The 16,265-nt window shown below is 41.6% G+C and overlaps 1 protein-coding gene across 1 annotated transcript in view; it reads right to left on the bottom strand.

The window, feature by feature from the left end:
• The window catches only part of MMP16 (matrix metallopeptidase 16), a 166,451-nt gene extending 151,494 nt beyond the window's left edge, over window positions 1-14,957 (bottom strand). The window contains exon 1 of the mRNA XM_054167377.1: window positions 14,508-14,957. Within this exon, the coding sequence (XP_054023352.1) occupies window positions 14,508-14,639 (132 nt within the window). The 5' untranslated portion in view covers window positions 14,640-14,957. The remainder of the gene's footprint in view (window positions 1-14,507) is intronic.
• Window positions 14,958-16,265: the final 1,308 nt, after the last annotated feature.

Raw genomic sequence — 16,265 nt, 5'->3', positions numbered from 1 at the left:
AAAATAGATCATATATGAGTGGATTCCCTTCATATTCCTGTTTCTAATTAGTTTCTTCTTATCACTGAAACACATGCAGTATATGAGCTTCAAAACAAGAAAGCACAGAGCAAAGGAATAGTTATACTCTTCATTTCTGTATCAATCTGAAGGCAGATGACTCCTTCCAACAAATCTGTGAATTCTTTGTTCCAAAGGAGAAAAATAACCAATTTTTATTTTTTATTAGCTATTTTACCAAAAACCATTACACAATTTTCAACTACACATACAGCTATTTTACTTTTAAAAACACATTAACACCTACAAAGCTGTAGGGCATTTAAAGTTAATGTACCACTCTGTCCTTTTCTAGCTATCATGCTAAAGCTAATGGGCATGATGAATCTCTCTATTGTATTAGAGCTGTTTTAAAAAAGGCTAACAAGTTAAAAACTATAGTTGCTTTAGGCTCTCCTGTCCTTAGTCACTCCTAACCTTTAACAAAAATGTATTGTTCTAACACTTTTAAAGCTTAGTTTCCCCTTAAGAAACATTTCCTCTGCTGCTGAAAATTTAGAGAAGGAAGACAATATTCACAGTCACTTAAAAACCCTTTTAATGAAACAGAATTTTTATTTTGAGCAAAGCTAAAGAAAGAATGTATTTCTATAGAATCCAAATCTTTTGGTCCAAATTAAATTGATATCATCTCCTTAGAAAGATCTTGCATGTAGAGAAAAAATCCCTAATGTCTCAGTGAAAAAGGCATCTTAGCAATTAATCTATGAAGAACAATGACTCTATCTTTATCTGACTGCTGGGACAAAAAGTGAATTCTCTTGGCAGTCAGGAAAAATGATGGGATTATTCACAAAGGAACTAAAATACTGGGTTTTCTTCCTCTAAATGAGCCTGTCAATGCAAAACAATAGAGTAAAGCTAAATATTACAAAGGAAGCTCTTTTGGAATAACAGATTGCAGATATATCACTCTTCATTCTGAAATGCAGACCTAAAACTTAACAGCAGATCTAGTATCTAGTCTCTCTCTAATTACATGACATCAGAAAACTCATTTAAATGGTGTATCAGGTAGCATATTGAGTTATTTAAAAGTTTAGACTTATGAATAGGTAAATAAGCAAACATATAAGATAGCCACTAAGACTCCTGACCTCATTCATTTCACAGTTCTGAAGACCTAAAGCAAGTAATGCAAATAAATCAATGAAATAACATACCCGCCTATCATGAGATCCAAATTCTGGAATGAACACAGAAATGCAAACTTCTGTTGAATCAATCTACATTTTACTTTACATAACAACAGTACTTGAAAACAGAGGTAATTATACTTGAGGGCCTAGGGTCTTACCCAAAGAAATTATTAAAATGACATATTTTCATTTCTACCTTCTTGAGGATTGTCTATCAGACAGCAGACATTTAGCAAGTTTATCTTCTAAAATATATTTGATAAAACTGCTTACCAGTCTGTTCTTTCCCCTCAAGGGCATAAAAGAGCTGTTCAGTGGTTTGTATGTTTAGGAATCATTAAAATCATTTCTAGTATGGCATCAAAAAACAGTCAGAAGCACAGAGTTTATAGAACGTGCCAGAAGTACTTGCTGTAAGTGAGGTAATGTGTTTTACACAGATTCAAACAAGCCCAATCCTGGTCTCATTAAGACTGAAGGCAAAACTGCTTTGTTGCCAGTAGAGAAATGTTGTGTTCTTTGTATCCCTAATTAAATATTTAAAATACATGAGATCTAAAGATGTAAGGAAGTGTCAGCCTCTTATGCTAAGGTAAAAATGTATTTAGTAATGTGCAGGGCATCAGAGTGGCAGGGTAGAAATTGTAGGACCATAAAAATGGAGTTCGGGTTTTTGTCTGGCCAGAAGTACAGGGGTCTGGTGTGATTTGAGCTGATCTACATTATCCAGGGGATGGCAGATATAGACATCAGGTCTTTAGGCAGCCCATGCTGTCCTGGAACATTATGTAGAGGCCAAATGGGATAGACCATAGGGCCTAAACAGCAACAGGTACCAAGATCACTGCAAGGGAAGAGATTCAATCCCAAACTGCAATGTCTGAATGCCAGTGCCTACCTGGGGGAGCACCATTGATATAGGTGTTTCAGCACCCTCCACCACTCCTTAAAATTGGGAACTGGATTTAGTTACGTAAACAAAGTGCTTAATGTCATATAGGATGACTTAGGACACCTAGCCTGGGTTCCTGTTGCTAGCCTAAAAGAAGAAGCTTTTGTAGGTCCCATGTTGTTTATGCCAACCTCGTGCAGATCTTGGCTGAGAGCACCTTAAATGTTGGTGGATGCCTATGCATAAGATACTGAATCACACTACTTAGTCAATACTAACAATAGAGTCCACAAAACAAGATTCTACTCACTCTAATACAAACATTAACTGACTGATTGCCTGAATTAGCGTGTTTCATTGACTCCAGGGAAAAGACTGTGATTAACTGGTTAGGCCACACCTTGAGTACTGTGTCGAGTTCTGGGCCCCCCTCAGTTTAGGAAAAGATGTTGACTTGCTGGAACGAGTCCAGAGAAGGGCAACAAAGCTGGGGAGGGGTTTGGAGCACAAGCCCTATGAGGAGAGGCTGAGGGAGCTGGGCTTGCTTAGCCTGGAGAAGAGGAGGCTCAGAGGAGACCTTATTGCTCTCTACAACTACCTGAAGGGAGGTTGTAGCCAGCTGGGGATTGGTCTCTTCTCCTGGGCGGCCAGCACCAGAACAAGAGGACACAGTCTTAAGCTGCACCAGGGGAGGTTTAGGCTGGATGTTAGGAAGAAGTTCTTCATAGAAAGAGTGATTGGCCATTGAAATGGGCTGCCCAGGGAAGTGGTGGAGTTGCCATCACTGGAGGTGTTTAGGATGGGGTGCTTGTTGTCATGGTTCAGTTGATTAGATAGTGTTGGATGATAGGTTGGACTCAGTGATCTCAAAGGTCTTTTCCAACCTGGTTAATTCTATTCTATTCTAATAGTTTTGAAACATGCACAGCACATTTGAACACCTAAGTACTGTTCTCTCAAACTGAATCTTGTTCCAAATCTAAGCCTGAACCTTGCCTGCTTCCTTGAAAATATCCCTTATGCAAATCATCTTGCATGAATCTCATCAGCAGGATGTATACCAGCAAACAAATTCAATCTGCACATGTAAAATATCTTTAGACCCTTGTTTCACCAGTGTTAAATAATTTGCAAAGCACAGACATTATGATAGCTCTTCTGTGCAAGTGTCACGAACATGTTGAATTCTATGTTTATGATCATGTTAATGATGTACATTCTAAAAATGGAATTCCAGAATGAGTTGTTTTTTTTAATAGAGCACAATATCTAGACACCCATAATACTGCTCCTAATATCAGATGTTATTCACTAGGTAGTAATACTTAAATACAACAAGGCATAAAGGCATATTACTTTGAGAAAATCATCATCAACTAATCGAGTGAGACAGCGTCAGCAATCCATACACATCAGCATATCTTTTAAAGTCAGACAGTGTTAGCCCATTTCCACTGCAATAAAGAGTTCAAATGGAGTGTAAATTTAAATCAACCCATCATTTCTGCCTGTCCCTCCCCTATTTCTCCTTCTGTAAAGTCAAAGAAATACACTGAATTAACAACCAATGCATGCCACCTGTGCTCATAAGCAACTCTTACCACCCTGGACTATAGAACAGACATCACTTTCTGTCAGTGAAATTGTCAGTTTCAAACTGTTGCCAGTAGCCAGGGAAAAGTCTGTTGCAAATAATTCCTCCACTGTAGTTTTCCCCACTGTAGTTTTCCCATTTTTTTTTTCAATTCCAATTTTGTGAGTCTCGCACTGTGGATTTGAAAACTTGAACTGACAAAATCCAGTAAATATACATTACTATATGCTGCACTGGCAGAGATAGGCTCTTGACAAGTTTTTCCCATGTCTAGTATCTCTGATTCTATGGTTCAATAAAGATTGATGATTTTCCTGGACTGCAGGCAATGGTCTGTAGTAAGACAAGCTGAAGAGAAAGAAAAGAAAGAAAGGGGGGGAAAAAAGGCAAAAACTACCACATTAAAATAAGAGGTAAGAAAGAAAGAAAGAAGCAACAAAAAGAAGTTGGCAGGAAAATGGAAAAAAGAGGGTAAGTCATAGGGTGAACTCATAGTACAGGAACCCTGAAGAACAAAATTTGGTTTCCACTTCTATCATACTTAACAGCGTAGCAAATCTTTTATTTCCCTTGTGCCTCATCCTCCTACCATTAAGCTTTTAACATCCAGGGTATGGGAGCAGCATGTCTGCCTGTTAGTGGTGTCTAATAAAAAACTCAATAAAACCTAGAGCAGTGAAAGGCCAATCTTTCATTTTATTTCATAAAAATCCACAAATGTTCAAACAGAAAAGGTACTGTGATGACAAAGCAACGGGAATGTTTGTGGAACAGTTTACTTATTTAATATATACATTCATTCAAAATGCATTGATTTTGCATCGTGCAACAGTTACAAGCTGGTCCAAACCCCATTTTATTTGTTAAGACTTTTACATTTATTTATATACATTTTGAAGCAGACTATTTGTTTTTGTATTTGGGTAACAAAAACTTACTCAAACTTTCATTCTGAAAGCAAACGTGATGCTCTGTCTTCACTTATCTAATGACATCCTTCACTGAATCCAACTTACAACATTCTCCACCAGGTTCTGGTATTTACATTTGAAAAAAACAAAAAACCCAAACCCACAACCTAAAGTAAACTGAAAAAACCAGCACAGTTTGAAGAGGTATAGACATGGTTTTCACATTCTCTGCTCTGGTACTTGTCCCTTCAATATATGCATTACTTGAATGCTTACACAGATGATCAAATTGAAATGCTGCATTTTAATTTTATGATATCCCTCTACTACTTTTTATGAAAAAACAACAAAACAAAACAGTGAAACCAGGAATGATGAAGATACATTTCCAGCTCTTTTATTTCACATCTATTGTTCTTGACATGTATTGGAAAAAGCAGCAAATACTCTTCAATTACTCCAATTCATATTTGTGCAAGCAAGGTTACAAAGATGGATAAGCTATGTGATCAATATGCAGACTCAGGATGGAATTGGACATACAACCCAGATCTCCAGTCCAGCAGCACAATACCTCAGGCACTTACATCACCTGCCTCTTCCTACACATTTACAAATACATGAGCAGAGAAAGAAATAATAAAGCTCTTTCCAAAGCTGACATGCCATGTATGAGTAATGAAGGACAGGACAGAAGTATCAGAATCCAGCACTTGATAATCAATAAGGGAAATTGGAAAATGGAACCCAGTCCTGTGCTACTAGTTGTTTGGTTTTACTTTTAAAAATACATAAAAGTAGTGAGTACTTGACAGGACAAAAATCATGCTGCAGAGTCAGTAATTAACACTGTTACTTCCAGTAATAGTAATAGATTGTATTGTATGAAAGAGAGAGGATTTATTTTACTTGCAATCGAAAGCATTATTACTATTCTGTACAGCACATAAACCATGACATGTGGACAAACACAATCTGCTAATTTCTCTGCAAAGACAGTGGGTCAAAGCAGTTTCCTAGAAGAGCATCACACAACCAACATCTGAGGTAAGAAAGAAAAATATGACAGGATCATCACCTTTGCATCCGGATGCAGTACAAAAAGGAAGCAATTTCTTTTCTGGTACACTTTGTAAACATCCACTGATAGATCGAAAAGAAGTAGTATCTTCCTTCCCTTTTAAGGGATGCCTTTTTTGTTGTTTTTTTTTTCATTTTGATTTTGAAGAAACTGATAATATTCTGCCTTTCAGCTGGTAATTTTCCAAAAGGTAAGTCTCCCCCTGGCCAACCTGTATTTCACACTTGTAAATGGAAATGTGATTACGTGTCAGCAAAAATGAACAGGACCAACGAATTAAAACAACTGTTTCTCTACAAGATTGTGAGGCGAAAAATATTCAGGACCAGATTTTCTGAGGCTGGCATTTCTTTTCAAACTATCTATACCACTGTAAAACCACTTCAGATGTTTTGGCAAAAGGAAAAAGCATATAACAGCATCATCAGCTACTACAGACATGTTGTGCGAGTGGGAAAAGCTGGTGAAAATCAATAACTGGTTTGTCTTACAGTAGTTACTTTGTTCCCCATAACCATGGTATAGTATAAAGAGTACTTTTGAGTTAACATAAGCAGAAGCTCAAGATAGAGGGCTTCAGTCCTATGGGGTCATTCTTTCCCCAAGCTCTGAGCCATCCAGTATAGAGGCAAAGCCGCTGCTACCAAGAGGTAACAGCAGACAGATCTGCTTCCACCCTGGCCCTGCAGTAACAGATGTTCTTTTAAGATGGAGCCAGAAAGAATTTGTTCCAATAGTCTTCCCAAAGCACAGAGACATCTTGTACAAATATTCTGTAGCATAATTGTTCCATTCTACACAAGGGCCACAGAATACATCTGGTTGGAAGAGACCTCAAAGATCATCTAGTCCAACCCTTGACCCAACACTGAAGGCTCAACACTAAACCATGTCCCTAAACACCAGGTCCACACACTGCTTAAATACCTCCACGGACAATGACCCTACCACTACCCTGGGCAGACCATTCCAATGTTTGATAACCCTCTCTGTGAAGAAATACTTCCTAATATCCAGCCTAAAACTCCCCTGGTGCAGCTTGGAACCATTTCCCTGTTGCTTGACAACAAGGAGAAGAGGCTGGCCCCCTCCTTACTCCAACCTCCCTTCAGGTAGCTGTAGAGACTGATGAGGTCCCCTCTCAGCCTCTTCTTCTCCAGACTGAACAACCCCAGCTCACTCAGATGCTCCTTGTCGGTTATGTGTTCCAGGCCCTTCATGAACCTCGTTGCCCTTCTCTGGGCATGCTCCAGCACCTCAATATCCTTCTTGTAGTGAAGGGCCCAGAACTGAACACAATACTTGGGATGTGGCCTCACCAGTGATGAATACCAGGGGATGATCACCTCCCTGTTCCTGCTGTCTACCGTGTTCCTACTCCAAGACAGGATGCCACTGGATCTCTTGGCCACCTGAGCACACTACTGACTCATATTTAGTTGATTGTCAACCAATACATCCAGGTTCCTCTCCAGGTCACAGCTTTCCAACCACACATCCCCAAGCTTACCATGGAGTTGTTGTGACCCAGGTGGAGGACCTGGCACTTGGTCTTGTTGAGCTTCATACAATTAGCCTTGGCCAATCTGTCCAGATCCTGCAGTATAGTTTCCCTACCCTCTAGCAGATCAACACACTCACCCAGCTTGGTGTCATCTGCAAACTTACTGAGGACGCACTCAATCCCCTTATCCAGATCATTGATGAAAATATTAAAGAGGATAGGCATCAATACTGAACCCTGGGGGACACCACTAGTGACTGGGTGCCAGCCAGGGTTAGCTCCATTCACCACCCCTCTATGGGCCCCAGTCAATCACGATATGATTCATACAGAATTAATACAAAAGTCAAAATATTTTTCATCTGCAGTCACAAACCAGTTGTCAAATAACATGCTTTATGAATGTTTTCTCACAATGTAATAAAACCTACTATTGTTCTACAGAGAGAAAGCATCAAGTGGCTTTAATGTTCTACAGAGCTATTGTGACTCATTGCTTCAGCTCCACATCCCCTGTCACAGCAGTTGCGAGCCCAAAATTTTAAACCCCTTTCCCAATACTGGGTTCAAGCCTCAGCACTTGAGATTGGATTGCCTAATGCTAAGCACTGAAATCAACAGAGAGTAAGTTTCCTCACTCCCTGAAGCCTTGATCTTGAAATTAACAGGAGATTTTAAGCATGACAAAAACACCTGAATAAACCCCTAATTCAATTATGTGCTGTAATACCTCAAAAGGTATGCTAGGAACATTATGACCAGAGCTGAAGTACAGATAACTGTACCAGCTGATAATAAGTAGAGAAACACTGTACCAGCAGTTTTGGTTAATAAGTAAAACTACAAAATTATTATTTATTTTTTTTATTTCTGTAATTCATGTCAATTTTAATTCACCACAGCAATAAATTGTTACCACTTAATTGCTCTTACTGTACAGCAGAGACGCTTATAATGAATGATGATAAGCAGGAACATGAATGAACAGTTGCCAGGCAACCAATAAATAAAGGTTCCAAATAGCATGACCTCTCTTTAAAGGATAAAGCTCTAATCATAATTATTTTTCAAATCCATTTCAGTGCCAGCTAAAATCATGTTTGCAGCACTAAGCCTGGTCTTCCTTATACAAAATGAAACCAAATCTGTCATTTGACATATCATTGATAACAAATTAAGCAGATTCAACCTGCTCCTTTAGATTATGGTCAATACTGTAGTTTGAGGACAGCGAGCAGGTTAGACAATAAACTGGAATCCAAAGCAGAGGGGTGAGCAGAATCAAGCCATTTAAATAAGATAATCAAAATGAAATTCTAAAAAAGCCACACTGTTACTTTAAGGATCTTCAGAAAGCATCAACACAAAGTCCCCCAGTGTTTAACTCCACAAAATGAACATTCAGTAGTAGAAGGATGAGACAGACTTTAAAACACTGAAAACAAATGTAGTTGGAAATGTTTTTTAAATCTATATAATACTGCAGTCTATCTTTATAAACTCTTGCCAGTCAGTCTTGCTGAGTGCATAAGCAGAGCTGAGGTGCCTAGAGCAAGCACTGACCTTTTAGATGGATTCAAATAAAACTGACAAAGAGCAGCATAAATCTTAAACCAGTTAAAGAACACTGAAGAAACAAAGAGTGGTTACACAGGACTTCTACATTTGGCTTCCTCAACACTGGCAGGGGCAGAGCTTGCGTTATTCAGGAGTTTTTGGTGGTCTAATAAATTGTGCATTTATTTTAGCAAGAGTTCATGTCAGAAGACATCAGGACTACTTGTTTTGGTAGGTGTATCTTTCACTACATATGGTGATCACACAAATCTCCTATTTTTAACCATTTTAATTCTTTTCTTTAGTAGAATTGAGAACCACTAATAGCCATGATGTTTAAACACTAAACAGTCAAAAAATTAAAACAGAAAATAAGATAAACTATAGTAAGATAACATGACATATCAAAACCAAATATGTCATGCACCTAAATTCTACCATACTATGACAAGTGTGAATTCATAAGAACTGGGACCATATTTTCAATCTGTCTCTGAGCAAAACAAACTTCATTACTAGCTAAAAATGATCTCATATTTCACAATATAAAATTGATCTACTGGAATTTTTGTAAACAGGAATTATTGTTTCAATTACAGCAGAGAATGCACTCTGCCAGCTAGAAATCTCCACATGTATTTCTTCATATCAAATGAGAACCAGCTCATTGTATAGGAGGTACTGGCCTTTTATGACAGAAAACTGTTCTGTTGCCTATCAGATACTTAACACTTTCTAATTACTTTCCTTACCTACATATCTCTCCTCATCAGAAGCCTTTACAGGATGTTTTCTTTGTATTTATATTTCCTCAAAAGTCAAATAGGAAATAAATCACATCTTATCCATGTGTTTATTAACCACCTTATTTGACAACTCCTCTCCACACTTCTAATAATTTCAGCTGGACTTCTCGTTCTAACAAAAGTCCAATTCGTTTAATTGCTACCTTAGGCAAGAGCAAGATTCTGAATTTTAATAACTTAGAATCATGCACATTGACTGCAATTAAAAGAAATGCAGAAGACCCTGCAAATTCCTTTTATGACATGTGGCACTATTTATACCGAAACCACTGCAATTGCTTCTCCATAGCTTTGCACTTCCATTTTAACAAATTATTTACAAACTGTTGGTGTTCTTGCAAACCTGACAATCAAGCCCACTAATTGAAAAGCATGTAAAGGCGACACTGGGAAAAGTTTTCCCCTCCCAAATGTTTATTCCTTTTCAATTGCTAGCTAAAGAATTAAACTGGTCTTGTTTTAAGCTTAAAAGACCCATAGCCTATGGCAGAAAAAGTCATGCATTACCATTCAGCAGGACCCAGAAGCTAATTGTAAAGTTTATTAACACTGGAAACAGAATTGGCAGCCACTTACTACCATGGAGGAAACTGAGATTTGTATCCCACTGTCTTTTGTTCCACAATATGCAATGTAACTGTCTCACCTCTGAAAATGGGAGAAAATACTTTTTTTAAAGAGCTCCTTGCACTAAAATAAGAGTCATTTAGGATCTCCCCTAGGGATTCAAGTCTATATATTGAGCATTAGAAGAAGGAAAATAGAGCATAACTGCCAGCTTGAGGAGAGAGATGATGAAGTGTGCTTTGTCTCTAGTGTTTCCCACATTACAGAGTCAATGAAACTTGGTGTGAATCTAAAAACAGTTCTTCCTCAACGGGCTTTATGCAGATAGCCAGCTGATACAGTTGCTCACAGGAGTAAGTGTAGGCACTATCAGAATCCACAGATTAATCCTATTTTAGATTCACACTGATTCTGTGTTCTGACCAAGGTATCCTTGTTTCAAGAACCACTTTAATAAGATGGTGACATTGTTTACTATTTTTATATTGACTATTTAATAGTAAATTAAACATACATACACTTATTACTTAAACATATGCACAAAACAGCTAATTATAATAGAAGATAAACTCACAGTTTAATACCAGCTCAAACAGTAAAATATTATTTTGTTTAGGAAAAACATAAATATATATAGTCTGTATGGATGATACTTGTGAAAGGCCATCTACAGACACTCCCAGTAACATACAAAGGAGTTCTCTTTGAGCAACACAAGATATTATTACTATGAACCCAGGGTGGGGAGTAGGGGATGGAATTTGATTGCTCTATCTTTTTTTTTTTAGTAATAAATTATCTTGTGTGTGCTTGTTTTCAATCTCAGATTTAAAACGTTCCTTCCCTATTATTCTGTTTATTGTCTCACCAATGGACATTCCCTCTGCCAGTATACAGAAACTGTTGAAACTAGTACAAAAACTCTACACTGACAGATTCCTCCTTTAGCTCACTTGCTCATTGATGTTACCACTTTGCACCAATAGTTCAGCACTGAAAACAGAAAGCTAACAGAGTAGACCTTAGTTTTCCTCACGATGTCAGAAACAATGTCTCACACAAATACCACTGGTAATCAGAGTTGAAAATGAATGCTAAGAACTTCCTGCCCATAAGACTATGGGAATCTTTACCTTCACCATAAATTCCTTTAACTCTTAGTTTACAATCATCTCTTATGCAGTCATACCAGAAAGCTCTCACTGACTCAGAGTGCAAGCGTGCCCGTCCAGAGTCCCATTCTCCAATTTGAATACTGCTCAGCTATAGATCAATACATTTCAAGATTGACAACACAGCTATCATTGAAACCTTGAGGACTTCATCCATTTAGATATTTGATCAAAGGAGATTTTACCAAATAAGAGAATCCTAAAGAACAGCAATGTTCACATAAGCTTGTAAACTTCAGCTTTGTTGGTTATTTAATACCTTTGAGCTACACAAATATCTCCTAAAAATTGCCCTCACAGCCTAACAAAACTGCATTGAAACAAACAAACAAAAAAATCAAAGCTTACTACAAAGGTTTACTACAAGAGGAAATTAATTATCTCCACATTTTACAATGTTCAACAGGTATTATCTGTACTTAGAGACAAGATCAAATGAAAACAAAAGTAAAAATCTGCTTTCCAACCATCCTAAGCATTTGTTCCGTGACATTTCATTCAACTAAACATGTAGCACTTCTCTCCTGAACCCTACTTCATGCCATATTTTCACAATTCACTATCAGTTACAACTGTTTTATTCACTTCTGCTGACACAGGGGACTGTACAGCACAATACATACAAGCTGTTGCCAAGCCCTTTGCCTCAAATTTCCCACGCTCTTAGCCTTTGGTGTTCCCAACAAAGAAAGCTGATTTTTCAATGCTGTCCAAACAATGCAAATAGGCAGTGGCTGCTCCAGGGCAAATCTCAGGTCTATTTAGTCAAGGACCATGTCACTGACAGTGGTCAAAAGCAGTTTCCTAGGTACATCTCCAACATTTTAGGAGAGCTCTTGAATACTACACTAATTCCTTGGAACTAGGCAATCTGTAGCTCAGAGACCTAAATACGAAAAAGAGAATGGGTGTGTTGGCATATGACAACACACTTTGCTTCAGAAGGGCTCAGAGGAAGAACAGGAGATGGCATATTTCAAAAGGGAGAAATGTGTGCCCTCATCACATACACACATGCTACTTCAATCCACCCAACAGTGTTTCTTGCTCCCGATATTGCCTTTGCCCTCAAAATGTGCTGTTTTCCATATGGAAAGGGTGGCAAAAAAGAAAGTGTTTCCCTTCTTTCCTCATAAAACCTCCTCCTGACTGGAGTTGGCCTCCTGTTCATATTCCACTTGACTAAACCAATCTTTTTCTCCTCCCACACTAGCTCCATCTGCCGCCTGTCTCTCCAGCAGAGCCAGATGCCAGCAAAGCAGACTACTGTGGGAGGAGAAAGTTCTGTCGCTGGAATTTCTTCCCCATACCCTGCAGGGGGCCAGGCTGTGAAGCCTGGAGTTGATACAGAGCGCAACTTCCTCTCTTCCACGCTGCATTCCCCTGCTCATCAGCGGAGGCAGCTGAGGACATGAGCAAAAGAAGGATAAAACTTCAGTATGTGCTCTGCAATGTGCGTTTTTAACATTTATGTAGTAAAAGTCTCACAGTTGTCCGCCAGTCGGGCATGATACACATCATATAAACGTGTAAGAAGACACAAGTCCTGCCCCAAAGAGCTAACCAAAGAGCAGAGCTATATAAATGTGTTAAGGAACAAACAAAAGTGACTAAAGCACAGACAACAGATTTTAAAAGAGAAGGCTTTATAATCGGGAGTGATTATAATGATGGAGTAAAAAGACAATCCCTTCTGTAGAGACACAAGTCAAAGAGAAGCTATGAATGTGTGCTGTTGAGAGGAAAATTGCATGTGGCAAGGGAAAATGCCTGTAGGCAGGGAAAGACTAGAAAGAAAGAAAACATAGGGAAAGAAAAATTCTATTATGTTTGAGGTGATCTTGCATGAGGCAGAGAGAGAAGTACATGTAAGAACTTTAGACAAAAAGGGAGACAGTCTAGGAATGAAGGAGCATCTGCAGGAGAAATCTTGCCAGAGAGTAGTGAGAATGAGTGTCACTGAGTGAGAACAAGAGCTCAGAACAAGCAAGTGTGCATATGTGTGAGACAGAGGAAAAGACACAGACATCTCTTCTCAGAGAGAAAGAATTGTGAGAACCCAGGATATGAAAGAGACTAGAAACAGAAATGAGTAAGGGTTGTGTATGAGTGCAGCAGAAAGTTTGGAGAGGGGCTGTCAGGACAGAAGAAATTGAAGGAACACGGGGATGTAACAGAAAACCAGAACCATGTTGTAGAAGTTGAAAGCACACATATAAATTGAAGAGACACCTAACAAGAAAGATGGAGAAGTTGAATAGACAGGGAAAGGAAGAGGGAAATAGACATATCACATTGAAATAACCAGATTAAGAAAAAGGACTAAGAGCAGAACAAATTGGGTTGGCAGGAGGGAGAGAAAGGAGGAAAGAATATATGCAAAGATGATAAAGTCAGTAAAGGAACATTAGTTTATGAATAGTACTGTGTAAAAAACTCAAATGGGAAAACTGAGAGTGTATAGAAAAGTGACCGGAAATGGATGTCATCTGAATTCTCACTGCCACAGTAAACTCTTAGTGTTTGCCCTACCGAGGCATTCCCACTTTATTTCACTTGGAAAAATTCTAATTCCTGCTTCTCCACACCCTCTAACTTTTGTGCTGTAGTTGCACCTTTATGCCGTTTGTTTCACTATTTCTAGTGGCAGCTCTTTTTGTTCTGATTAAATGTGGGAAAGACCGTATTGTGACAAATACTCTACCAGAAAGAAACGTGCCAAAAATCTCAAGTTTCCTTCCTCCTGTCCCTATAACGTTGTTTCATTCATTCCTCAAATGGAAGGCAGGGCAAACTCAGCAATACAGCGGTATCTTAAATCCAGGATATGCAGAGAGCCTTCCACGAGCTGCGTGCATATTCCACGCCCAGGGTTTCCCCCGTGCCCGGACTGAGGGTCTCCCGTCTGGCGTGGGCGCGGGCAGCGGGCGGCCCGGGCTGCTCCAGCGTTCAGCATCGCGCTTTGTGCTGCCGCGGATAGCGGAGCTCCAACCGAAACGCATCCATCAAGCGGAGAAACTCGGGGAGGGAAGCTAGCTACCGGCTGCCGAAAGAAAGCCAACGCAGACTTATGCCCTGGCTGCTGGAAGACATGGCTGGCTGGCTATTTCATTTGATCTGATTTCGGGAATATTAAAAAGAAAAAGAAAAAAAAAAAAAAAAGAAAGAAAAGGAGGGGGGAAAGGGAAGCACACAGGCTCGCACAGGCATACGGCTGATCTTACCTCCACATTGAAATACTGCTCCGCTTTGCACACTGTAGCACATAAAATCCAAAGGAACGTTTGCAAGAAAAACACCCTGGACTGAGACACGAAATCCAACCGGCTTCCAGTGCTGAATGCGAGTACGACCATAGTGAACTGTGCTTCAGTGGATGGAAGATCTCTCGCTTTCTCTCTCTTTGCCTTAAACAAATACACAAACAAACCAATCCCCCCCTCCCGTGTCGGTGAAGAGCCCGTAGCGCAGGTTCACCCACAGCAGGGGAGGAGGAGGAGCAGACACTTCACAGCACAGGCGGCGGCAGCGGCAGGGTCAACTCTCGCTCATCCTCACCACCAGCCCCGTGTTGAGGGAATGTGGCGTCCGAGTGCAGCCGCAGCCTGCACGACTCCTCTCTGCCCAGCAGCAGCAATCGCTACCCGTGTCCTCCCTCCTCCTCCTCCTCCTCCTCCTCCTCCTCCTCCTCCTCCTCCTCCTCCTCCTCCTCTCTCTCCCCTCCTCTCCTTCTCCTCCTCCCCTTGCCTCCACCCCCTCCGCCTCCTCCTGGGGACGGCTGGCGGCGCGGCTCGGCTCGGCTCGGCTCGGCTCGGCTCGGCTCGGCTCGGCTCGGCTCGGCTCGGCTCGGCTCGGCTCGGCTCGGCTCGGCTCGGCTCGGCTCGGCTCGGCTCGGCTCGGCTCGGCTCGGCTCGGCTCGGCTCGGCTCGGCGCCTTGGCTTGCCGCGCCTTGCTTTGCCTTGCCTTGCCCCCCGCCGCTCCCCTCCACTCCAGAATGTTCAGCCGAGATCTACATAGCTCCGCCCCGTAGGCGTCTTCCCAGCAACGAGCTGAGGCATCGGCCCCGACGCGCCGCCGCCCCGCGGCCGCGGTCTCCTGGCAGTCCGCTGCTGCCCAGAGCGGCTCGCGGAGGGGGGCCGCCCGGGAAGAGCGTTGGGGCATGCTTGAGGCCCACGTACCGAAGCAGCCGCACAAGCACCGGGAGGGCCGCCTTCTCTTCACGGAGAAGAGCCCGGAGCGGCGTGAACGCCACGCGTTTTTCCCCGCTCCCGCGGGCCGGCGCTTTGGTCGGGGCAGTGCGTGCGCCCGGCGGATACCACGCGCACTCACCGCTCGGTCCGGGCCGCCCTGTGCGCCCGGGAGCGGGGCATAAGGCCAGCGGGGTTGGGGGGTGGACAGTGCTTCCGTGAACCGCTGCCTAGCGCCGGCTGCAGGAGCGGCCGCTGAGTAAATGGCCAGTCAGCTCCCGGCGGGTGTCCCTCAGCCTCCGCGTCCCCCTGCCGCCACCAAGGGGCCGGGGGAGCGCAGCTCGTCCTACACCCGGTGTGGTCAGGTTTAGCGGAGCGAGCCTAAGCGCGTGGCCGTGCTGCCGTAAAACCTCTTGGCCCGGAGCCCGGTGGGGGAGCAGCACCGAGTGCGAGCGGCAAACTGAAGTGCTTGGACGGTGACTAAGGCGGAGAAATGGAGCTGCCCGGAAACGCAGCCCGTGATGGGGAAGGGTGATCGCATAGTCACGATGTCCGGGGCGATTTATCCTTTCCGCGGCTCGGAGCAAAACCCAGAGTCACTGCTGACCAAGTTCATAGTCACTGATGGTGTGGTTAACAGCGATATGAACGACCCAGAGGAAAAATTGGGTATTGGGTTCATTGAAAATCTAATGCATCCAAAGAGCGTATATTTAAGGGAAAATGTGAAATACCTACAGCAAAGACAAACTTTATGCTGGATAGTGAAATGCTCAAAATGCTTTGTGATTATGG

This window comes from Dryobates pubescens, chromosome 14, assembly GCF_014839835.1.
Source record: "Dryobates pubescens isolate bDryPub1 chromosome 14, bDryPub1.pri, whole genome shotgun sequence".
Classification (NCBI taxonomy): Eukaryota; Metazoa; Chordata; class Aves; order Piciformes; family Picidae; genus Dryobates; species Dryobates pubescens.
Note: the sequence above shows the minus strand (reverse complement) of the source record. Positions and strands in the feature narration are given on the sequence as shown.